The sequence below is a fragment of the Sciurus carolinensis genome, chromosome 4 (genome assembly GCF_902686445.1).
Source record: "Sciurus carolinensis chromosome 4, mSciCar1.2, whole genome shotgun sequence".
Classification (NCBI taxonomy): Eukaryota; Metazoa; Chordata; class Mammalia; order Rodentia; family Sciuridae; genus Sciurus; species Sciurus carolinensis.
In genome coordinates, this window is record NC_062216.1 from 157085832 (window position 1) to 157112735 (window position 26904).

The window sequence follows — 26904 nt, forward strand, 5'->3', positions numbered from 1 at the left end:
ATAGAATATTCCATCCATCAATGAGTGGATTCACTTTCTTCTCAGCAGCACATGGAACCTTCTCGAAAATAGACCATATGTTATGCCACAAAGCAGCCCTTAGGAAATGCAAAAAAATAGAGATACTGCCTTGTGTTCTAACAGATCATATGGACTGAGAGTAGAAATTAATGACAAAATAAAAAACAGAAATTACTCCAACACCTGGAGACTAAATAATATGCTATTGAATGAAACATGGATAACAGAAAACACCAGGGAGGAGATAAAAAAAATTCTTAGAGGTCAATGACAACAACGATACAACATATCAAAATATCTGGGACACTATGAAAGCAGTACTAAGAGGAAAATTCATTGCATGGAGTGCATTCCAGAAAAGAATGAAAAGTCAACAACTAAATGACCTAACATTACAGCTCAAAGCCCTAGAAAAAGAAGAACAGAATAACAGCAAAAGTAGTAGAAGACAAGAAATAATTAAAATCAGAGCTGAAATCAATGAAATTGAAACAAAAGAAACAATTGAAAAAATTGACAAAACAAAAAGTTGGTTCTTTGAAAAAGTAAACAAAATAGACAAACCCTTAGCCATACTAACAAAGAGAAGGAAAGAGAAAACTCAAATTACTTAAATTCGTGATGAAAAAGGAAATATCACGACAGACACCACTGAGATACATAACATAATGAGAAGCTACTTCGCAAATCTGTATTCCAAAAAAATAGAAACTACCGAAGACATTGACAAATTTCTAGAGACATATGCTCCTCCCAGACTGAACCAGGAGAACATATACAATTTAAACAGATCAATATCAAACAATGAAATAGAAGAAGCCATTTAAAACCTACCATCCTAGAAAAGCCCAGGACCAGACGAATTCTCAGCTGAGTTCTTTAAGACCTTCAAAGAAGATCTCATTCCAATACTTCTCAAAGTATTCCAGGAAATAGAAAAGGAGGGTACTCTACCAAACTCATTCTATGAAGCTAATATCACCCTCATACCCAAACCAGGCAAAGACACATCAAGGAAAGAAAATTTTAGACCAATATCCTTCATGAATATAGATGCAAACATCCTTAACAAAATATTGGCAAACCGTATCCAAAAACACATTAAGAAAATTGTGCACCATGATCAAGTGGAGTTCATCCCAGGAATGTAAGGATGGTTTAACATCCGTAAATCAATAAACGTAATCCATCATGTGAATAGACTTAAGGATAAGAATCATATGGTTATTTCAATTGACGCTCAAAAAGCGTTCGACAAAATACAACACCCCTTCATGCTCAAAACACTAGAAAAAATTGGGATAGTAGGAACATACCTGAACATTGTAAAGGCTATTTATGCTAAGCCCATGGCCAACATCATTCTTAATGGAGAAAAACTGAAACCATTTCCTTTAAAAACGGGAACAAGACAGGGATGTCCTCTTTCACCACTTCTATTCAACATTGTCCTCGAAACTCTAGCCAGAGCAATTAGGCAGACTAAAGAAATTAAAGGGATATGAATAGGAAAAAAGGAACTCAAACTATCCCTATTTGCTGATGACATGATTCTATATTTAGAGGATCCAAAAAACTCCTCCAGAAAACTTCTAGACCTCATTAATGAATTCAGCAAAATAGCAGGCTATAAAATCAACACGCATAAATCTAAAGCATTTTTATACGCAAGCAATGAAACATCTGAAAGGGAAATGAGGAAAACAACTCCATTTGCAATAACCTCAAAAAAATAAAATACTTGGGAATCAATCTAACCAAAGAGGTAAAAGATCTCTACAATGAAAGCTACAAAACATTGAAGAAAAAAATTGAGGAAGACCTTAGAAGATGGAAAGATCTCCCATGTTCTTGGATAGGCAGAATTAATATTGTCAAAATGACCATACTACCAAAAGTGCTATACAGATTCAATGCAATTCCAATTAAAATCCCAATGATGTACCTTACAGAAATAGAGTATGCAATCATGAAATTCATCTGGAAGAATAAGAAACCCAGAATAGCTAAAACAATCCTTTGCAGAAAGAATGAAGTAGGGGATATTGCAATATCAGAACTTCAACTATACTACAAAGCAAAAGTAACAAAAACAGCATGGTATTGGCACCAAAATAGACAGGTAAATCAATGGTACAGAATAGAGGACATGGACACAAACCCAAATAAATACAATTTTCTCATACTAGAAAAAGGTGCCAAAAATATGCAATGGAGAAAAGATAGCCTCTTCAACAAATGGTGCTGGGAAAACTGGAAATTCATATGCAACAGAATGAAACTAAACCCCCATCTCTCACCCTGCACAAAAATCAACTCACAATGGATCAAGGACCTCGAAATCAGACCAGAGATCTTGCATCTTACAGAAGAAAAAGTAGGTCCAAATCTTCATCTTGTTGGCTTAGGATCAGACTTCCTTAACAGGACTCCCATAGCTCAAGAAATAAAAGCAAGAATCAATAACTGGGATAGATTCAAACTAAATAGCTTTCTCTCAGCAAAGGAAACTATCAGCAATGCGAAGAGAGAGCCTACAGAGTGGGAGAATATCTTTGCCACTCATACTTCAGATAGAGCACTAATTTCCAGAATATATATAAAGAACTCAAAAAACTCTACACCAAGAATACAAATAACCAAATCAACAAATAGGCTAAGGAAATGAACAGATGCTTCATGGAAGAAGATCTACAAGCAATCAACAGATATATGAATAAATGTTCAACACCTCTAGCAATAAGAGAAATGCCAATCAAAACTACACTAAGATTCCATCTCACCCCAATTAGAATGGCGATTATCAAGAATACAAGCAACAATAGGTGTTGGAGAGGATGTGAGGGAAAAGGTACACTCATACATTGCTGGTGGGGCTGCAAATTAGTGCAGCCACTCTGGAAAGCAGTGTGGAGATTTCTCAGAAAGCTTGGAATGGAACCACCATTTGACCCAGCTATCCCACTCCTCGGCCTATACCCAAAGGACTTAAAATCAGCATATTACAGAGATGCAGCCACATCAATGTTCATAGCTGCTCAATTCACAATAGCCAGACTATGGAACCAACCTAGATGCCCTTCAATTGATGAATGGATAAAGAAACTGTGATATAGTATATATATATATATATATATATATATATATATGTATATATATATATATATATACACACAATGGAATATTACTCAGCTATAAAGAATAGTAAAATATAGTAAAATTATGGCATTTGCAGGCAAATGGATGCAGTTGGAGAATATCATGCTAAGTGAGATAAGCCAATCTCAAAAAACCAAAGGACAAATGATCTCGCTGATAAGTGGATGATGACACATAATGGGGGTGGGAGAGGGGCAAGAATGGAGGAAGGAGGGACTGTATAGAGGGAAAAGTGGGGTGGGAGGGGTGGGGGGAAGAAAAAAATAACAGAATGAATCAAACATCATTACCCTATGTAAATGTATGATTACGCAAATGGTATGCCTTTACTTCATGTACAAACAGAAACAACATGTATCCCATTTGTTTACAATAAAAATAAATTAAAAAAAAAAAGACCCAAAAGCACAGGAAACAAAAGCAAAATGAATTACATCAAACTTTAAAACTTCTGCACATCAAAAGAAATCATTCACAGAATGAAGAGGCAACCTACAGAATGCCAACTAGGCATCTGACAGAGGATTAATATCCACAATATATAAAGAACTGAAAAGCTTAACAACAACAAAAAGACAAATAATCCAATTAAAAATGGACAAATGACCTGAACACACTTCTCAAAAGTAGAAATACAAATGGCCAATAAATACAAGAAAAAAATGCTCAACATCATTAGCCATCAGTGAAATGCCACCACTCACCTCACCCACGTTAAAATGGCTATTAGAGGGGGTTGGGGGGAAAGTCCCAGAAAGTAACAAATGTTGGCAAGGATGTGGAAGAAAAGGAGCCCTTATATACCCTTAGTGGGAATGAAAATTAGTAAAGCCACTATGGAAAAGAGTAAGAGAATTATTTAGCATAAAGAAGAAAGAAATTCTGTCATTTGCAGGAAAATGGATGGAATTACAGGACATCATGTTAAGCAAAATAAGTCAAACACTGAGAAGGTTTTGTGGGAGGAAGAAGGCCAAGAATAGCAGAAGGGATTGGTGGACATGACCAATGTACCACTCATTAATTTGTATAATTAATGTGAGTCCACAATAATAGTAATAAAATTTTTAAAAGAAGTGAGGCCTAGTGGAATATCTTAGGTCATTTGGAAGCATGTCCTTGAAGAGGATTATAGGAATCCAGAAACTTCCCCTCTCTGTTTCCTGGCCACCATGAGATGACAAACTTTACTACCATGCAATAGTGTGCCTTGCCACAGGCCCAAAACCAGCAAGTCTACTCAACCATGAACTGAAACCTCTAAAACTGTAAGCCAAAATCAACCTTTCCTCCATATAAGTTGATTTATTGCAGGTATTTGTTACAGTGACAGCAAGCTGACCAACATAGAAATAAAACAGGGGAGGAGGACAGGAATCATAGGTGGGGAAAATCACTGTTTTAATTTTTTTTTCATTTTTCAATGTTTTTATTGGTGCATTTAGTTGTACATAATGATGGCATGTGTTGTTACGTATTTGTACATGCACACAATATAACAATATAATTTGGCCAATATCACTCCCCACCACTTCTCCCCTTCCCTGCCTTCCACTTCTTGATCCCTTTCCTCTGCTGATCTCCCTATGATTTTTAGGAAATCTACTCTACCCTTCTCTTTCTTTTTCCTCTCTACCTTCCACATGTAAGAAAAAACATACAACCCATGACTGTCTGCATTTCACTTATTTTGCTTAACATGATGGTCTCTTGTTCCGTCCATTTTCCTACAAATGACATAATTTAATTTTTATTTATGGCTGAATAAAATTCCATAGTGTATATATAACATATTTTCTTTATCTCTTCATCCATTGATAGACACCTAGGTTGGTTGCATAGTTTGGCTATTGTGAATTGTGCTGCTATAAGCATGAATGTGGAATAAGATTACTTTAATTCTTCAGAATAAATACCAAGAAGTGGTATACCTGGGTCATATAATGGTTCCATACCTAGTCTTTTGAGGATGTCCATACTAATTTTCATAGTGGGTATACTAATTTACAGTCCTGCCAACTTTGTAAAATTTTTCCTTTTTCTCTACATCCTCTCCAGTATTTATTATTATTATTGTTTGTTTTTGTACAGAGGGTTGAACCCAGGGACACTTAACCACTGAGCCACAGTCCCAGCCCTTTTTATATTTTATTTGAGACAGGGTCTCACGAAGTTGCATAGGGCCTCACTAAGTTGCTGAGGCTAACTTTGAACCCATGATCCTCCTATCTCAGCCTCCCAAGCCACTGGGATTACAGGCGTGTGCCACCACACCTGGTTTAATATTTGTATTCCTGATAACTGCCATTCTGGCTGGTGTGAGATGAAATCTCAGTGTAGTTTTGATTTGCATTTCCCTAATCACTAATGATGTTGAACACGTTTTCATGTATTTGTTGGTCATTCATATTTCTTCTTTTGAGAAGTGTCTGTTTAATTCATTTTCCCATTTATTAATGGGGTTATTTAATTTTTGGTGTAGATTTTTGGTTCCTTATATTAATCTAGATATTAATCCTCTGTCAGAAAAGTAGTTAGTAAAGATTTTCTCCCATTCTGTAGGTTCTTTCTTCACATTTCTAAATGTTTCCTTTGCAGTGCAGAAGTTTTTTAATTTGATACATTTCCATTTATTAACTCTTGGCATTATTTCCTGAGATTTTGTTGCCTATGCCTAAAAGCTGGAGCATTGACCTTACATTTTCTTCTAGGAGTTGCATAGTTTCTGATCTAATTCCAAGGTCTTTGATCCATTTTGAGTGAATTTTTGTGCAGGTTGAGAGATAAGGCTCTAGTTTCATTCATCTGCATATGAATAACCAGTTTTCTTAGCATCATTTGTTTAAAAGACAGTCTCTTCTCCAATGTATGTTTTTGGCACCTTCTATGTTTTTGGCACCTTTGTCAAGGATCAGATGACTATAGTTGTGTGAGTTTGTCTCTATATCTTCTATTCTGTACCATTGGTCTTTGTGTCTGTTTTTATGCCAGTACCATGCAGTTTTTGCTACTTAGCTCTGTAGTATAATTTGAAGTCAGACATTGTGATATATCCAGCATTGATTTTTTGTTGTTGTTGTTGGGGGGGGTGCTTAAAATTGCTTTGGCTACTCTGGGTCTTTTATTCTTCCAAATTAATTTTAGAACTGCTTTTTCTAGTTCTTGAAGAATGTCATTGGTATTTTGATGGGGACTGCATTAATTCTGTATATTGCTTTTGGTCGTATGACCATTTTAACAATATTAATTCTGCCTATCCATGAACATGGGAGATCTTTCCATCTTCTGAGATCTTCTTCAATTCTTTCTTCAATGTTCTATAGTTTTTATTGTAGAGATCTTTCACCTCTTTGGTTAGATTTATTCCTGTTTTGTTGTTGTTGTTGTTGTTTTGTTGTTATCGTGAATGGAATTATGATATTGTTTTCCTGATTTCTTTCTTAGGAGATCCATTGTTGGTATATAGGTAAGCTATTAATTTTTTATGTTGATTTTGTAAACTGCTACTTTGTCAAATTTGTTTATTAGCTCTAACAGTCTTTTCATGGAATTTTTTGGATCTTCTAGGTATAGGATCATATCATCTGCAAACAGTGGTAATTTGACTTCTTCTTTCCCTATTTTTATTCCTTTTATTTCCTTCTCTTGCCTAATTTTTTCTGGCTCAAATTCCTAGAACTATATTAAATAGGGGTGTTGAAAGTGGACGTCCTTATCTTATTCCAGATTTTAAAGGAAATTCTTTCAGCTTTTCCCCACTTACTCTGAGGTTGGATTTGGTTTTTTCACATAAAGCCCTTATGATGTTGAGGTAGGTTCCTTCCGTTCCTAGTTTCTTCAGTGTTTTTATCATGCATGGGTGCTGAATTCTTGTAGAGGGGGCTTTCTATGCATCTACTGAGATGAGTAAGTGGTTTTTGTCCTTAATTCTGTTTATGTGATGAATTATGTTTATTTATTTGCATTCTTGCGTGGGATGCTGTGGCACATACCTGTATTCCCAGTGTCTTGGGAGGCTGAGGCAGGAGGATCATGAGTTCTAAGCCAACCTCAGTAACTTAGTGAGGCTCTAAGCAACTTAGAGAGATCCTGTTTCTAAATAAAATATGAAAAGGGTTGGGGATGTGACTCAATGGTTGAATGCCACTGGTTTCAATCCCCAGTACCAAAACAACAATAAGAGCAATAAAAAAAAAAACCCAGAAAACCATCCTTGCATCTCTGGAATAAAACAAACTTAGTTGTGGTATACAATCTTCTTAATATTTTGTTGATTATAATTTACTAATATTTTATTAAATATTTTTTCATCAGGGATATTGGTCTATAGTTTTCTTTCCTTGATGTATCTTTATCTGGTTTTGGTATGCATGTGATACTGGCTTCATAGAATGAATGTGGGAGTGTTCCATCCCTTTCTGATTCATGGAATAATTTTTTTTTTTTTTTTTTTTTTTTTTTTTGTGGTGCTGGGGATTGAACCCAGGGACTTGTGCTTGCAAGACAAGCACTCTACAAACTGAGCTATCTCCCCAGCCCTTATGGAATAATTTAATAAGTATTGGCATTAGTTCTTCTTTAAAGGTTTGATAGAATTTAGATGAAAATCCATCTAGTCCTGGGCTTTTCTTTGTTGGAAGACTTTTTATTACTTGTATCTCATTACAAGTTATTGATCTGTTTAGGTTTTCTATGTCCTCTTGATTCAGTTTTGGTAGTTTTCTATAAATGTATCCATATCTTCTAGGTTTTCCAATTTATTGGAGTATAAGTTTATAAAATAGTCCCTAATGATCCTGATTTCTGACATTTCTCAGACATTTCTGAGATGTCTGTGGTGAGGGAAATCACTATTTTAAACACAGATCAGAGAATACCTCACCTAGAAGGTGACATCTTAGTAAAGCCAGTGAGAGTTCACAGGGGGATCCAGGTAGGTATCAGGAAGGGCATTCTAAGAAGTGCAAAGACTGAAGTAGGGGTGTGTTTTCTTGGATTCAAGGAATAGAAAGGTCAATACAGCTGGACTGGTATAATAGAGATCAGAGAGATAATGGGAGCAAGGGTTGATGGGGTGCACATTCTTCAACCAGGCACACCCCAAAGTGGGAAAGACTATTTTAATCCCTTAGTCCCATGTCTAGTTCCTCTCTCGAATTTACTGGTCACAAGAGTCACTCCTTGTTTCCAGCAGGAGTAAAGGAATAAAGAGACAAAGGACTGTGACTCTACTGGATGGTCCCTCCACATAGAGAGAAACATCAGGAAGGGATATTATGCAGCACTTAAGAGGTAGTTGTTCATATTAATAAATGCAAAGCACATCAAAGTGGCTAAATGGACTAAGATAAATCACTCACACAAAAAAGGAATAAAGGGTAGTCGTATGTAAGCTAGGCTCTAACAATTGAGCAGGTGTTTTTCAAAGATCTGAGATATGAACATAAGGTAGGCAGTCTAGATAAAAGGGACATCAGATAAAGTAGTAAGAAGGCAAGAGAGTGGGTTATATATTTAGCGAATCTCAGGAAGCTCCATGTAATAGGCCTATTAACATGAAAAAAGAGTGACAATATGTATTCTTGAGAAGACCATCAGGTGAAAGGATGTATAATGAGAAAAATCCAATATCAGACCATGTCATTGCCCAGAATAGAATAAGGGCCCAGATTAAGGGGGCCACAGAGAACAGAACTGAATGAAGAGAACTCTAAATCCTGTTGCAGAAATGGATATGGAACTCCAGGAGTCAATTATAGCTAATATCCAATGCCCTTTGGTAATTTGGCTTTAACAAGAGTAAGAGGTAAAATAGGCCATTACAATGAGGGAGTGAATAAAAATGAGCAATTCCAAGTGAGAATGAGTAGGAAAGTTGGCTGCAGTTTCCAAAGTATTTGTTCTTTTCTTTGATGAATTTGAATTATAGAAATCTGACCCGCACATTGAAATGTCATGTAGAATTCCCTTTATATGAAAAATCTGCATTTAACTCTGCAAAGAATTGAATAAGTAGGAAATAAGTGGGTACAGGTACTTTGTTTTGAGTTCATCTTTTAAAATTTTTTATTTTATTTTATTGTGCATTATAATTACATATAATGGTGGAATTGTTACATGTTCATAGGTACTTTTAACTTTATGAACAAAACAGAAAAGTGACAATTTCTTGCCAGAGAGGAAATCTGGCAACTGCTTCTTTTATTATACTTCTCCAAATTGGGTGATTGGATAGAAACATGATCATTTTTGGTACCTGTGTCTTTAGCTTAGCTCTAATTTGATTTTATACCCCACAAACAAATTTTACTTTGAGATATAAAAATGTAAACTTAAAACTTCGAATTAATTTTTTTTAAGAGGAAGAAAAATGTTCAGATTAAGAGCTTCTGTTTCAAGTGTGACGTCCTGATATCATCAGCAATTATTTGAATCCATTTTAAAATTACTCCAATTAAAATTTTGAACTGGAACAGGAAAAATGTCACATTTTTGGTGCTTTGTCTTGCACTTCCTTGTATTAGTCAACTTCACAAATACCCAAGGTAATTAACTTTATAAAAAAGTTTAGCTAGCTCAGTTTTTTTGGTGGTTCAAGTTCAGGTTTGGGTGTTCCCATTAGTTTGGCCTCTGGTGAAGGTAGTACATCATGGTGGGAGTACATGTAGGAGCAAATGGTCACTTTGTAAATGAGAATGAGAGGAGAGACAGTAAAAGGTGGCATCTAACAATCTAATCTTGAGGGTCATCCTCAGTGACCTAAGGATCTCCACTAGGCCTCACTTCCCAAATATCATACTACCTCCCAATAGTGTCACCCTGCAGATTAAAATTTCAATCATGGACCTCTGAAGGATACCCAAACCAACAGTACTTTTATTTCCAAATACAGTGTTAATTATTTAAAATACAAAATATTCTTCAATGACAAAAGTCCTTCATGTTTATTTGCTAATATTTTTATAATATATATACAACATTTAGGAAGAACCCTTATGTGTGGCAAATAGAGTAGAAAAAAATCTTTCTAAAAAGGTCAATAAAATTAATTATACTCAATCCGGCAAAGTTCAAAAAGCAAATAGAAAAAGCAGATTTGCAACTGTTATACAGTGTAATGTTAAACTCTCTCAAAGTTGTCATAAGCAATGGGCACAAAACTTAAACCTAATAGCATACAGTGAATTTTCAGTAATTTTTTGGTAACTACATGATCATGCACTTAGCTGACATTTATTTTCTTTTTGATAGTGCTAGGGATCAAACCCAGGGCCTCAGGTTGCTAGACATGCCCTGTATCATTGAGTTATAGCCCCAGCCCCTCAATTGACTCTTTATCAATAATCTTTATGAAAAAACTCAGAATTTTCTATAAGAATCAATTCAGAATTACCTACCTATTCTCAACCCCACCCTGTCCTATGCATTTATATCATGAACACTCAGTTTTTTAAAAAAACTCTCAAACCATACTTTCTGTGGTTTTCAAAATAAATCATGAAAGTTTCACATTTATACATTCAATATTTCCTTCATCCTGATGCTTGTCAAAATTTGAGAAACCGTGGAAAGGAGTTAAACTGTCATATGACTGGTTTAAATAGCTATTCACAATTCTGTAGTCCTTAATTTTTTTAAATGCTATGAAAATGTGTGGTTATTATTCTGCATCATAACATTCCATATGCTAGTCATATTTTCGGCTTTACCTGTGAATGAGAAAGTTCAGATAAAAATGTCAGGCCACATTCCTGAAGTAGCACAACCAGGCTGTGGGACTTCAGGGAAACCAATGTTAACCTGCAGGGTGAGGCTTTTCAAAACACACACTGTGGACATCTTGGGCTCAGTAAGATCCAGCAGATATTTTATGCTCACATTGTTTTTGTGAAGTAGGCAGGAATTTGATGCTATGTACCATCATTAGAGGGGTTAAGTGTAACTTCAAGGACATGCAACTTGTCAGCAGCAAACACACATTGACAGACAACCCACATGGCTTTTCCTCCCATTAAGGTTTGTGATTCAAAATAACTTAAGAGCAAAACATTACTTACTTCATATTACAATATATTAACATTTTGCCCCTTTTTGGTTTTACTCTAAAATTTAGAAATTAAGAATAAGATAAATTATTTTAAATTAATATCACTTTGCTGTCTTAAGAATTTAATTCGGCACTCTTGTGTGTTTGTACAAGTAAAACTGAAATTTCCAAATGTCACAAAGATATACTTTGCCATCAGGAAAGTGGATGAGAAGAGTATCATATTTCTCATTAAGAATATATTGTGCATAACCCCTGCACAGTCAAACAAAAGAAAAAGTAACCTGATTTTGATTTCCAAAATTGAAGCACATATGCATTTAAAATTCTTAAAAAAATCAGAGTTGCATAAAACAAACAAGATTATGTCTTCCTACTCCTTAAAACATTATACATTCACAAAACTTGATGTTTGCTTACAAATATAGTAATTAAAAAATAGTATCTATACACAGAAGAGTTTTATAAATATATAGTTAATTTATGTAATATAAATCTCTTTGCTTTAGATAAATGCTACTTCCTATTTTACACACATATTTTAATGTCAGCTACCAACCCTAGATTTACAGGGCATGGTTTCCTAAACAAGGTAGATCAGAAAATAAGCATAAGATTATTGAATTATATAAAACATTTGTATGTATCCAATATTTCTCTTATCATTTGTAAAAAAAATTGAAAAAATTTAAACTTTTAAACAGTATCTAATGTGGATAATATAAAAAAAATAAGTTATTGATGAAATCATGTAACCAGACTCTTAGTTAGGAACATAGCAAAATAAAGAGCTAAGCAACTTTGAGACCTCTACTTGAAATTTTAAAACATAAAGCTAAGCATATATTTAGTAAGTCTAGAACTGGACAGATGAGATTCATAGCTTAAAAATATATTTACCATGTAATTTAGCTTTTTAAATATATGAATATACTAGAATTTTGAGATTTCTAAGCATATGTGCCTTCAATCAATTTACTTGACTGCAAATTAGTTGATATTCAAAAGTTCAAAACTTAATAGCCTTAAGTGTAATTATCTAATGCCACATAACTTAATCATTTAAAAAATATAACATTCTTGAATTATTGAATCTAAAAGTACCTATATCAAATGTACAGTAGTCAGTACCAGGCTCATGGGAGTTTATAATTTATAGGCTGCAACTTGTGAACTGGGGACTGGGGTGGCATGATTCATGTTAAGTGTCTCAAAATATGTCCAAGCCCAGGGCAATAGTGTCAACAGGAAACCAGGAAGGCAGGCACAAGCGAAGTGACCAACAAAATCACAGTTGGAGGTTCAGAATCCAGGAAAATGGATAAGAACTATAGTTTAAGAAAAGCAATCTACAGAAGTAGCCAAAGGCCAGGAATCTCAGAAAACAACCCAAAGGCACAAGAATAGATGCAAGAAGACCTTGATCACTGGGTCCCTGTTCTGTCCCAGAGAGGTCACTTCTTAATTACCACCTTCCTGAACCAAAATCAGTTCCAAGATTACTATGAGCTCTGGGCTGATCCAGGATAAGAATCAAAGATTTAGAAAAGATAGGCCTAGCACTTCATTGCTCTCTACAAATAGAGGATATGGTAGAAGGGAGAATAGTTGTTTTCAATATTAATTATGACTTTGGTAAATCCAAAGCTAACATGCTAGCATTAAAGGCACGGAAAATAATTTTAATAATGCCCAAATTTAAGAATATGCCTTTGGCCATCAAATATTACAGGTACCTGTGTGTATTAGCCTTCCAGTATATCTGTAGTGATAACTTCCACAACTACGTCTTCATTGAAATAAGAGAGAGAAATGCTGATGCTGAAACTCTTAACTCCAGAGTAGCAGCAATAAATCAGTATAGAAAAAGAAGAAAGTTAGGACTTCTTAACAAAAAATGCATTGCTCCACAACATGATAGAGAAAGAAAGAAAGGAAGAAAGAGAGGGAGGGAGGGAGGGAGGAAGAAAGAAAGGAAGTAAGGAAGGAAGAGAGGAAGAGAGGGAGGGAGGGAGGGAGGAAGGAGAAAGGGAGGGAGGGAGGAAGGAGAAAGGGAGGGAGGGAGGGAGGAAGAAAGGAAGGAGAAAGGGAGGGAGGGAGGAAGGAAGGAAAGAAAGATCTAAATCTGATCCAAATATCTAGAAGACATAAAACTGAGGCATCATTTAAGGTCATCTTGCATTGCAGCTGCTTCACAAGTGAGTCCCATTGACCTTCCCACTCTGATCTGTGAAGTTCAATTCAATATGGTTGAAGGCAGGATTATCAGTCCCAAGATCCTCCACTGGATGAGATTTATAGCTTATATCATGCTGCTTCTAAAAAGAAAATGTTAACATGGTGATTAGGAAAAATAAGAAACTTCATTTATTCAATGATAAATCAATGTTACTACTGTTTCTATTTCTGTGAACCAGCTTTGTAACCTATTGAGGGAGAGAGAGATAAATCAGGAGATCACAGAATGACACAGACACAGATCATCATCAGAGGATCGATGAACACCTTCCCTTTTCATTCCTGGTCAAATAAGAGACTGAGGACTAGTGTTCTATTCAGGGGATAAAGCCCAGGTTCCTAATTTAAGGTAAATGAAAGTCAACTTACTTTCTTAAAAATATCAAAATTGGATAAAAAGTCCTGTTTGGTTAGTAAGAATCTGGGGTCTAAGTTCTGTTTTCTTCCCCCTGGAGGAAAAAAAAAACATCATTATTACTTTGCTAAAAAGACACCTGTAACTATATGGTGACATCCCATCAAACAGACATTTAATTTTTTTTATTTATTTATTTTTTATTATAAACAAATGGATACATGTTGTTTCTCTGTTTGTACATGGAGTAAAGGATCAGCATACTACAGAGATACAGCCACATCAATGTTCATAGCTGCTCAATTCACAATAGCCAGATTGTGGAACCAACCTAGATGTCCTTCAATTGATGAATGGATAAAGAAACTGTGGAATATACATACAATGGAATATTACTCAGCCATAAAGAATGATAAAATTATAGCATTTGCAGGCAAATGGATGAAATTGGAGAATATCAGGCATTTAATTTTTATATACATTCAACTCTGTGGATTCATAAAGCAAGAAGAGAAAGAGAAACTTTTAAATCATGCTGAAGATTTAGCCCACCATTCTTCAATCAGTCTGTGATAAATATGAGCCTTGTAAGGAGAGAGAGAGAGAGAGAGAGAGAGAGAGAGAGAGAGAGAGAGAGAGAGAGAAAGAGAGAGAGAAAGAGAGAGAGAGAGAGAGAGAGAGAAAGAGAGAGAGAGAGAGGAGAGGAGAGGAGAGGAGAGGAGAGGAGAGGAGAGGAGAGGAGAGGGAGCAAGAAATGGATAACTAGCTCTTAAAAGTTAGCCAACTACTTCAGCTAATGCTCAACAAGAGAGTTATCTGCCCCTATTCTGATAGGAAAACTGGCTTAAAAGCAACTTTCATGACCCACCAATAAAATATCAAACTATCTGTCTCTGCTTTAGCTGGCAGAACTACCTTTCCCCAATTTGGTGGCTACAAATATTGAGGTATGAGGAAAAATGCAGGAAATTATGAATTGTTGAATAAAATAATTAACTAAAAATTGATCTACTTACTGATGTTTGATTCAAATCCTTTTTCCTAAGGTTTTGCTTCATGAAAAATAATTATTTATTTGGTATTTTATTTGTGGATCAAAGAGGATGCTTTTTAAAATTGTCTATGTGGTTCTCAAACAACCTCTATCCAAATCTAGGAGATGTGCTTAGCATGCAGATTCCCAGATTCCAGCCTATCCTGACCAAATTAGAATCCCTGCAGTCAGGGTCACTGAATCCGAATTTCTGCCATGTTTTCAAGATGATTCTTATGCCCTCTAAAGTTTGAGAACCACCACTTTGATACAAGTAATAGACTTTTAATTATGAAAATCGGTATTGGGGGAGATAAGATCAACTTTAAATTCACTCATTCAACATTATTGAGTATCTACTATGTGTTAAGTCTCTGCTAGATGCTGGAAAGACATAGATGAATAAGACAATCACTGCCTTCATAGTTTATGGGTTACTAAGGAAATAATGGTCCCCATTTAACTGATGAACAGTATGTTTTAAAATATATTTCCTAAGGAACTTAGAATTGTATATTACCAGGTTTCTTCAAGGTGCTCACTGCTGCTGTGGAGTAGGAATAAATAATTTATGAAATTGTTTTTAATAATTTAATTTAATTAATTTAATTTAATTAATAATTTATTAAATTAACCAGTTTTTGTATTACTGGATGTTTGCTCACCTGCATAAAGCATTACTTTTTAAAATAAAAAAATAACTGTACAGTTATCAGAATGAATGCATTTAAGTGGGAGGGAATATTCAAAAGGAGTACTCTAATACCCTGTTTTCTTTTTTAAAAGTGAGGGTAGAATAAGGGTCAAGATCAAATAGTACTAGAAAACAGACTAGATTTATTTCAGGTCTGAATAATTAGGTAGTTAGTAAGAATCGTTTAAAATATGTCTTAATGTCTATCAAAAGAGATAAGGAATAAACCTACCGTGCTGGTGATTTTTACTTAGAAAAAACAGTACTTTTGGAAAAGAAAGAGAAGACTTTAAAATAACTGAGGAGTAACAAATAGTTACAAACTTTATAGTTACCAATACAATGTCACAGAAGTTTGAAAGGCAGTGCTATCCAGGTGTCAAAAAATAGCAGTTGACAGTATGATTTTATAAAATGGCAGCTTTGTAGCATAAAGCATGCAAAGACATCAGAAGTATCTGGACAAAGTATGAGATTTTAGACTAACTATAACACCTTGATAAAGAAGGCAGTGCAGGCTTCCCTTAATTTGGGTGCTAAGGATGCGGGAAGGGATGTGGGGAATTAGGGAGTCTAGTCCTTTCAACAACTCCACGCTACTACCCCAACCCAAGTCTCTGTGATCTCTCACCTGGATTACTACAGTAGCCTCCTGCCTGCCTCATTCCCTACAGACTGTTCTCAAAACTGGAATAAATGCTCCTTTGAGAATTACTGGAAAATGAAATGAAAAAAATCCACACAGTAAACCTAAAACATATAGAGATAGAAAATTGTAGAGAAAAGACAAGAAAATGAGAGGAACTGCCTATCTCAAACATTTTACTAACAGGAGTTTCCAGAAAGAGAAAACAGAAAATGGCAAGAAATTACAAAAGAAATAAGATATGAAAATGCCCCAAACTGGAAAACATGGGTCTTCAGGTTAAAAGGGTCCTGCTGAGGGCTGAGGGCAAGACAGTTGTTATAAAAATGGGTCACAGGCAAAGGGTCGGAAATAGCGTGGCACTGGCATGCAACAGAAACCCAGTAACCTAGAAGAAAATTAAAACAACCTCTTAGAAAATAGGTGAGTTATTTTCAAATTAGGATTTTTTTCAGACATGAAAAGTTTCCCAAACCTCTTCTGTTGTTTACCCTTTCTCAAGAATGTGCTCCATTCAATTAATGGAGTAAATAAAAATTAGAACCAGTGGGATATATATTACAGGGAGCCCCACATAGGAGAAAGGCCAAGAGAATTCACCCAATGAAGACAAAATAAATTCCCAGGATAAAAGCTCCACAGCAATTTATACTCTGTGTATTATCAGTTTGATTTTTTTTTAAACACATGTAATTTTTAAAGCCTATGAACATTTTTAGGAAGCCTTCATACTATGCTTAGACATAAAGATTATAATTATTATCCATTAGTATTTATACATTTTTACAGCTTACAAAGAACCAATATAGGACAACAAAAAGATTCTGGCATAGGGTTGCTATAAAGATAATGTACAAAATCCTTATCTTTGTGGTAGCTATATATAGTTTTTTTCAAACATCTTTGTTTTATCATATAGCAGCCTGTGAGGTAGGCTGCTCAACTATTATCATTCTCATTTTGCACATAAGAAAGCTAAGGTTCAAGGTCATTATGTGAGTTGCCTAGGTTTATGCAGCTACTAAATGATGGAACCAAGATTCCAACAGAAATAGGTCTTCTGATTTCAAGTCTGAGCTCTCAAATCTCCCATGAGTAAAATGGAAGAAATAATTAAACTAGTTGTTAACAAGATCACAGTAAGATAACATTAACAGCTATAAAACAGATACAGGAAAAACTGATACAGAGGCAAATACAAGAATACTAATGTTAAGATAATTACCTGTGGGTAAACTGACAAGTATCCCCACAAATATCGTTGTGAAAGTTCCAAGAGTGCTGAAGTACAGATATGATAAAGAATACCAATTATCCATCAGTGGAGTCCTAAAAGACAGCAAAAGTATAACTGAGGATTTCATATAGGGCTGGGAACGTAGCTCAGCTGTATAGCACTTGCCTAGCAAGCACAATGATTTTATGTAATACTACTAGTGTTATGTTTGGACGTGAGGTGGCCCCCAAAATTGCATTAATGCAGGAATGCTCAAAGGTGAAATGATTCAGTTATGAGAGCTGTAACCTCATCAGTCCTTCCTAGTTAGAATGAACTGACTGGGCGGTAACTATGAGCAGATAGGCATGTTTGGAGGAGGTAGGTTGCTGGGGGCTTGCCCTGGAAGGGTAATCTTCCCTGCACCCCTTTCTCCCTCTCTTTCTCTGCTTCCTTACCCCACCATCAGCTGAGCAGCTTTCTTCTACTGGGCCCTTCTCCCATGATATTCTGCCTCATCTCGGGCTCAGAGCAATGGAGTCAGCCACCTATGGACTGAGACCTTGGGAATCATGAGCCCTAAATAAACTTTTTCCTCTCTAAGTTGTTCTTGTTAGGTATTTTGATCACAGAAATGCAAAAACTGACTAAAACAACTAGCGACTGTAAATATGTGTCAGTGATTCATATAGAAAAGTAAAAATGCAATATTAAATAATGTCATAATCTGCTGTTCTAATTTTCACTTATGAAATCAGGAATTAAAAGTCTGACTTCAACTTGACCATACGTTTGACAAAGGACTTATAATGTTACAAGAATGAGGATGCAAACTACTTGTAGCCCAGGGGAAACATAGGTCATGAGACCACAATCACCTAGGTCCTGTGACCTCACATGGACTCCCTGACACCATAAAGATACATAAACAATCCCAGTAAAAGCTTTTCCTTGCTTATCAAAATCCTCACCTGAAACATATAAGTGACCAGCAAACAATCAATATCCTCTTTTCCTGTTGACAAACACAATTGTAAAAAACACCTTTTTTTTTTTAAAGTCTATAAAACCCCAGAGCCCTCAGATGCCATTTTTGGTAAAAGTTATTCTGAGCAACTGGGATCCATGTTTTTTCCCTGGGTGTCCATCTTCATTTCGGCTCGAACTCTTGGTCCTCACACTCAGTCTTTTAGGTTGACATACTGCTATAGTTTGAATAAGTGTCCACAAAGCCTTAAGTATTAAAGGCTCAGTCCCAAGCCCATGGCACTATTGGAAGTTGCAGAACCTAAAGGAAATGGGACCTACTAAGAATGAAGTTAGTCATTGGGAGGTGCCTGCAAAGGGGATACTGGGACCTTGGACATTTCTCTCTATCCCTCTCTCTCTCCCTCTTTTTCTTTCTCTCCATTTGCCTCTTGGCCTCCACGAAGTGAGCATTCCTCCTCTACCATGCAGTCCTGCCATGTTGTACTGTGCCATCTCAGACCCAAAGTAAAAAGGCCACATGGACCATGGACTGAAACCTTTGAAACGATGAGCCAAAATAAACCTTTTCCCTTATTAAGTTGATTATCTCAGGAATTTTATTACAGTAACAGGAATCTGGTTAATGCACATACTAAAATACTGTGTTTGTTCATTCAATTCTGCATTATGTTCCAGGTATTATTCTTAATGTTTGAGTCAACTGTAAGTAAGAAGATAAGGTTCCTGTCCATGTAAAGTTCACATTCTAACAGGAAGAGAAATTCAATCAACAAGTAAACAAATTAACATAATTTCCAGTGGTGGAACGTACCATATAGAAAATAAAATAAGGTGATGTGACATTAATGAAGTGAACAGGGAAGAATTATACTATAATGATAGTAAAAGAAAACATCTGGGAAGAAATAACATTTGAACTAAGATCTGAATAACAAAAAGTTCTTGAGGAAAGCACCCCAGAGAGAGATAGCCAACTGAGCAAAACAGTCAGCAAGACCCAGAATGGTACAAGATAGAAGGCAGGCAAAGGGCTTCTTTGGAGACTTGGTATGAGTTTGGATATTACTCTATGGATAATGGCAAACTTTGCAGGATTTTAACTGGAGGACTAACACAATCTGATCTGTTTCTAAAACAATTGCTCTATCAAAAGCTTTGATAGAGAAAATTGATAGAGGTCAATCATCCTGCTAAGAACAATATGTAAAATAGGAAGGGAGGCAAGTTTTTGAAAACATCAGAGAGATCAAGCAGGAAGGTTCTGACCAGTTTCAGAGTGGATGTCAAGCAGATGCCAACACCATGCCCTTGGACTTCCCAGTCTCTACAATAGAGAGAGAAATTTCTTTTCTTTATAAATTTTCCAGATCATGGTGTTCTGATACAGCAACAGCAAACACAGTAAGGCAGATTTTCTTGACGCCCTTTCAGAAGAGTTAGGTTTTTTCTCCTCCTGGCTCCCATGATAGTCTATGAACAGGACTTATCACAATGTATGGTTTAATTACTAAATTTCTTGTCCAACTTCCATTTTAGTTCCTTCTCTGTGACAAAAATGACTTTTAAGATCTCCTGCACTGAAACCAATTCTGCATTCTTCAAGAAGTATGTACATGTCTGAGTCTCGGGGTTCATCTATAAACCAATTTCGTTTTCATTCATTCTTTTTAACAAATATTTATCAAGTACTTATTAGCTAATTACTATGTACTAGTTATTATACTTATCATGCTTACTGAGTTTACCATTTGATGGCATAGCCTCTCAAGTTAGACTATGATTTCTTGGAAAGTAAAAGCCACAGTGAATGAGATAAAGAGACATTCTAAAATGATCAGGATAACGCTTCTTTTGTACTTCATGTTCAAAAATTCTTTTTTATTAGCTAAATTATTTGTTTGGGTTTTCTTTTGTTTGTTTGTTTGTTTGTTTGCTCTGAAGTGCCAGCACTCAATTCCAGGGCTGCGTACACTCTGGACACATACTTTATTACTGAGCTATATCTTGTTATCTTATTTATTTTGTAAACAAGGTAATATATCAGTGATTATTATGGTACCAATCATATAGTAAGCCTTTGCTGGTTTATTTGTTTCAGTAATCCAAATAACCACTTTGCCTTAGACTTTTAAATTAAAGGAGAAATTTACAAAATTGGAACAAATACTAAGAAAAATGGTGAAATTCAGGATGTCCTCCTCCTTTGCTGCCCTTAGTCTCTCCTCCCTTTGTGACTCTAGGGATTTTCCCCACCCCTCCAATTAGTCCCTTCATCCTTGTCCAGACTGCCTCCCCATTTTTTTTTTTTTTTTGACCTCTTTCCACACAGCACCTAATTTTGCTGGCCAAATGTGCCTCAGACTCTGGAAATACCTTTCCTCTCTACACATGGAGAGTTTACCTGGCTCAAAGTCCCAATAGCAAGCATTCTCACAGCTGAATTCACTACAGGACAAGATGGCTTTGCTGTTAGTGGCTGTGTGGCAATGTTCTTTCTTCCAGGAGACACCTTATCTAGACCCTAAAGTAATGATTCTCTAATAGTGTCATTCTATGCAAGCTGGCACTGTGGCAATAGTTTGGGACAGTGGCCTTATTTTTGCATTCCTCAAATATATCTATAAAATTTTTGTGCTTTAAGCCTGTGCTTTTATGTATCCACTAAAGACAGTCTTGCCCTCATATCCCTGTCTATTCAAATAGGACTCCTTTGCCAACAGGTCTCCATCATTTCACTAAGTCTGACAACCTCAGCGTTCATAGGCTCAAAAATATACTACATAATTTAAAACTTCAGCAAGGTCATCGCTGTAACTCATTGCTAGAGTTTTAAAGATTTAGAATCATTCTTTAGTTAGTAGATGTTTTAGGCAGCTTTTTCACCACTATGACCAAAAGACCTGACAAAAACAATTAGAGGAGGAAAAGTTTATTCGACTCTGATGATTCCACAGATGGCCAACTCCATTGCTCTGGGCCTGAGGTGAGGCAGGACATCTTGGTGGAAAGGTGTGGCAGAGGAAAGCAGCTCAGGACATCTCATCAGGAACCAATGAGAGACTCCTGCTCTCACCAGGGACAAAATATGTACCCCAAAGGCACACAATGACCCACCTACTCCAGCCACACTCTACCTGCCTACAGTTATCACCAGTTAATCCCTATCAAAGGACTCATGTACTGATTTGGATAAAACTCTCATAACCCAATCATTTCACCTCTAAACTTTCTTGCATGGACTCACACATGAGCTTTTGGAGCTGAGGCACCTATCTAAACCATAATAGTAAAGGATCTATTTCAAAGCTATATAAGCAATATTTCTTTTATAATTGAGTTTTTCATTATAAAAGTTTTTCAAAGAGACATAATTCTTTTAAGCAGCTAGAGCTGGTGTTTGGTAGAGTTCATCCATAAAATTGTTAAATTAATATTCGAGTCTCCTTTAGATCTTCAGATAAGACAGAAATTGTTGTACAAATAAAGAAGATATCAATTTTTTCTTTTGCTATTGCTTACTAAGATGTTTCAGTCAGATACTTCAGCTGAAATGGTTGTACCCATTTCAGAATCAGGAAAAACACAGTGTTACAGACAAGACAAAAAGCAACTGGAGTTCTCTCTTTGTCATATAAATTTTAGGGCTATGTTATAAAACTTGGTACCTTTCAACGTTGTGTACTTGAAAAGCACTAGTAGAAAATGGTATTGCGGTGGCCATCATCAAATTCGTCCCATTGTAAGTGCTGTTGCAGCCATAGGTTTCAAGAGGTAATGGCATAGTTCTCTCAGGAAGTGGAGGATAAAGTTGAGCACCGATTCCAACCCATAAAGAAATGACAAAGCCAGTCAACAGGCCAAAAATTGCTCCCTGAAGAAAGAAAATGCTTTTGAAAGAAAAATACAATGTACTTTGAAATGAAAATTGCATTAAAAAGTTAAGTTCAACATGATCCAAGCAAATTCACCAACTCCCTTCCTAAAACTAGACTTCCTTGCAGGATCGCTGACTCTTGTCAGGGGTACCACAGGGCCCTGGTCCCTCAGTCCAGACCCTTGCAGCCTCTGTAATCCCATTCCATTTTCCATCACTTTTAACCAATCATGAGTTCTTAACCATTTTTCTTTTCAAATATCACATATTTCCATTTTTTCCACTGTTCCCATTGCCAGTACTCTTCTCTGGCCTTCTTTTCACATCCAAAAAACAAAAACAGTCACATAATTGACTGCAAGGTAATTGTCACCTAATCATTTAATCTGAACCAATAGCCCTCCATATGTGCAGAGAACATATCAGTTTATCCTTATATTTGACTACATGCAAAATTCTGAGTTGTAGGACAAATAGGAGGAAATTAGCAAATGACCGTGATAGTGCCCACAACCAAACCAAGTCTCTCAAAAGGTAAATGGAGACAGAGAAGGGAAAATTTGGTTAGCTGTGCCCTCTGAAATATAAGACTTGGGTACCCCCTTTTCACCAGAAATCCAGCTGTTCTGTTAGGTCTTGAATGATGTAAGCCCTGGTTCCAAATGACAGGGACAAGAGTAAACCCTGAGCTGGAAAGCTCCTCCCCCTGTAGAGACATTTAGGAATCAAGATCAGTGAGGGTGGCCTGAGCCACAGGCTCTGTATGGAGAGGAAAGGCAGGAGCATCTGAGGTTAGGGGGATAATAAAAGTGAAATTACAGGGTAAGAAACAGACTTGTGTTGGTGAGAAAGTGAGAAGGTTGTTGATCAGATCGGGAGATTCACGTTGGGGTCGAGGATTTTCATAAGCTCTTTCATAAACTATGAACTCCTTGAGAGCTGAAATCAGAATTTTTCCCTTCTGGTACCCTTGCACTTACTGGACACATAGTTGGAGCACATTTTTTTTAATAAGATGAGATTGGTATAGTGGGTGGCCATCTGTTGACAGGCCAAACTTAGCTTACTCTTAGTGGGATACATGGCTTGATGCTCTATTTTGTATATGAGGAGTCCCCCCAAAAGTACCTGTGTATGCAGGAATATTCAGAGGTGAATTAGATTATGAGAGCTATAACCTAATAAGTCAATCCCAGTCGGAATGAATTAAGTGAGTGATAAATGTAGGCGGGTGGGGCTTGCCTGGAGAAGGTCACTGGGGGTGTGCTCCATAAAAGCTGGAATTCCCTGCAGTACATTCCCCTTCCCTCTGCTTCTTGGATGCCATGAACAGAGTACCGCTCTTCTGCCAGGCCCTTCTGCCATGAAGCTTTGCCTCACCTTAGGCCCAGAACAATGGAATCAGTCATCCATGGACTGAACCCCTGAAACTGTTTAGCCAAAATAAACTCTTTTTCCTCCTCTAAGTTATTTTTGTCAGACATTTTGTTCACAGAGATGAAAAACTAACATACTTGATCAAGGATCCACAAAATTATAAAACCTACGAGGGCAGAAACATCCAGAGCTCTACTCCCAAGACAGTGCTTAGTCCATAAATATTCACTGAATGGAAGGGAGAGAGAGAGAGAGAGAGAGAGAGAGAGAGAGAGAGAGAGAGAGAGAGAGAGAGAGAGAGAGAGAACGAGAGGAGAGAAAGAAAGTCACTCCAAAAAAGGAAGGCAGACAACCTTTCGGTATAAAACTTGGATATAGTTAAGAAGAGGTACTTCCTATGAGAAGAAAAATAGTATCTTATTCCTCCTGTCTCCCCCCCAAAAAGGCAAGTTGGACCTAATCATCTACAACTCTTTTGGAGGACTTTGTGGTAGCAATAAATGTCAAGAACCAAAAACTGATCTTTGTTTATTCCCCAAACACTCAATAAATCATTATGCATTTCATAATGCAAAGAATCTTATCAAAGCTTCAGCTTTCTAAGCATGACAGAAAATACTCTTTTTAATTGTATGAACTTCTACCAAACTAGCTTTTTCATGACACATCGAGAATTATATTAATAAATAATAATAATAATAATAATAATAGCCCTTATTAGTACCTGCCAATTTCCAATGCTTTATAAGGAAAATGTAATTCTGCATGTTGAGTCATAGCCCAATAGTTACTCTATAAACATCTGGAATAACTATATGTACATTATTATGTTTTTCCTGAACTTCATCATATAGCAGAACTGAACCATTGGGCTTTTTTCTTTCAGAGAAGTGGCTTTAAGAGAAATAATTTGTATTTCATTTATTCCAACTAAAAATTAGTTTTTCTAAGCCCAGATATGATTATATAGGAGAACAAAGATATTATCTCTTTCTGGATAATACTCAATTATAATCACCTCTTATGAGTTAGAAACCATATTTTGGAAGGTAGAGTTATAAATATCAAATGTACAAACTTCCTGGTCAAAGTGGTGAAAATCTTATTACTTCTCTTTCCTGTACTATGGCTACTCACCGATACCCCCAGCTTTATTTTTCTTAAATCTCACATGTCTAAGCCTATTGATCTCCTTTCTTAAATCCTAGCCATTAATTCTTTTTTTTTTTTAGCCATTAATTCTTAAGGGCAAAAAAAATAAATGCATGAAAACTGTTTCTCCTTCAGTTATATCATGAATATTTAAATTTTCACTATATAATTCTGGAAGTTTCCATTTAGCTTCGTATACACAAGGTATCAATTCACAGCACTTCACTGTACCCTCCATCAAAGCATCAAAGTCAAATGAGTAATTTAAGTCATCAAGACAAGTAACTGATGACAGATCTCAAAGCATTGCATATTTAAAACTGGGGGGTATATGTAAAATTGTCTCTTTATTGGAAAAGTAAACTTTATACATATTCATTTTTTTATACTTACAATTGAGTTGGCAAAGGGAACCAAAATGCCCAGAGAAAACAAGCCCAGCAGTGGTCCACCAATCATGCCAAATATGCTGAGTGCTGCCTACAAAAATAATATAATGTTAGCAATTAGCAATTTCAAATCCAAACAAAAATGTTTCAAAATAATTTCATCAAGATGAGAATTTAAAGTATTTAACCCCTCCAGAAAATCAGAGTTGGATTCATGGCAGCCTTGTCATTGGCAAAAAGGTCACTGGAACCTGGAAACTTCTGCTTCTCAATTCAATTGCCCATCTCTTCCTTCAGGCACCCTCAAAAGAGGCAACGAAAGGCAAGAAGACAGAGTCATGAGATAATGGGAGCCCTGGAACGGATGCCCAAGTCAAGACCACGCTCTCATCCTTGTTCTGACAGAGGGCAGCACTCCCTTGCCCTGGTAGTCTCAAAATGCTCCTCAAAGCAAAACTGTGGATAAGCACTACTGTTGACATTGATGGTGACGAAACTCATGTGCCATTTCTCATCTGGCTCTTTATGGGTGGACTAGAATGAAAAATATGATTAAAACAAAGATGTACCAAGTGATGCAGAAATATATTTAAAATCTAGTTGGATAACTGAAACATTTGTTTTGATGTAGAGATGCTGAATCCATGAGAGTGAATAAGATGGACAATGTGAAGCATGAGCAATACAAATAACAGAAGCTTCCAAGACATGCACACCCCCAAGAGTCAAATGTGCAGCCTTCATGAGTAGGGGAAAGGGAAGGATGAGGAAAGAATGGTCAACAAGTACTAAATTATAGTTTTATAAGCTCTAGTGTCCTATGGCATAGAAGAATGACTATAGATAATAATGTGACAATAAACTGTATATTTCAAAAAAGCTAGGATAAATGATAAATATATTTACCCTAATTTGAACATTACATAATGTGTACATGTATTGAACATCCTGTAATACCCCATAAGTATGTACAGCTTTACATATTAATTAGAAATAAAGAATGAACAAGACCTTAAAAGGAAGAATTGGGGACATTTTGGTCTGTCTATAGGAAAGGGGAATAACAAAAAATGGATAAATCAAAGAGAAAATATCAAGTCAATGAAATGCTAAAAGCTATGGACTGTAGTCCTTGATTAAAACAATTTTTAAAGACTATCTTGTGAAACAGAGAAAGAAGGGTGGGCACTGATGAGAGAGAAGTGGTGTCTGAGTAGGTATGAACTTTTTTTTTTTTTTTTTTAATTTTATCTGAGTAGGTATGAACTTAGGAAAGCAGTCAGGAGTCGGTTCGCGGCAGAATCCATTAGGCTGCAAGAGACTCCACCAAAGATGAAAAGATATCACACAACCTACGAAGTCAGTTACAACAGGATGATCAGCGAGCCAGTTTTGGAGACACAAGGCAGATATTCAAAACAGAATCTGATAGAGGAATAAGACCTGGTTTGCAATGAATTAAGGAAGAACTGACTTGGAGTTATGATGACTCTGTGAGAACATCTCACTTCATACAATCAGGCCAGAGGCAAAGTACTGGGGAAAAAGAAGGTGGGGGAGCAATCGCAATAAGAGCTAACAGCAGTGATGTGGAGAAAAGCACGCTCAGAAGCAGGTAATTCATTATTGTTAGGTGTGCTGGATAGGCCTGGAGCTTCTGTACCAGTTCATCCACTCATATAATAAAGGATGAGATCAAACTATTTTGACAAC

General features: G+C 36.1%; 1 protein-coding gene across 1 annotated transcript in view; it reads right to left on the reverse strand.

Moving 5' to 3' along the window:
* Positions 1-13350: 13350 nt before the first annotated feature.
* Slc5a8 (solute carrier family 5 member 8) overlaps positions 13351-26904 on the reverse strand; it is a 49792-nt gene continuing 36238 nt past the window's right edge. Inside the window, exons 11-15 of the mRNA XM_047550818.1 lie at positions 25196-25282; positions 22065-22270; positions 17419-17522; positions 13835-13914; positions 13351-13545 (exon numbers count right to left, since the gene is read on the reverse strand). Of these exons, the coding sequence (XP_047406774.1) occupies positions 13420-13545; positions 13835-13914; positions 17419-17522; positions 22065-22270; positions 25196-25282 (603 nt within the window). The 3' untranslated portion in view covers positions 13351-13419. The remainder of the gene's footprint in view (positions 13546-13834; positions 13915-17418; positions 17523-22064; positions 22271-25195; positions 25283-26904) is intronic.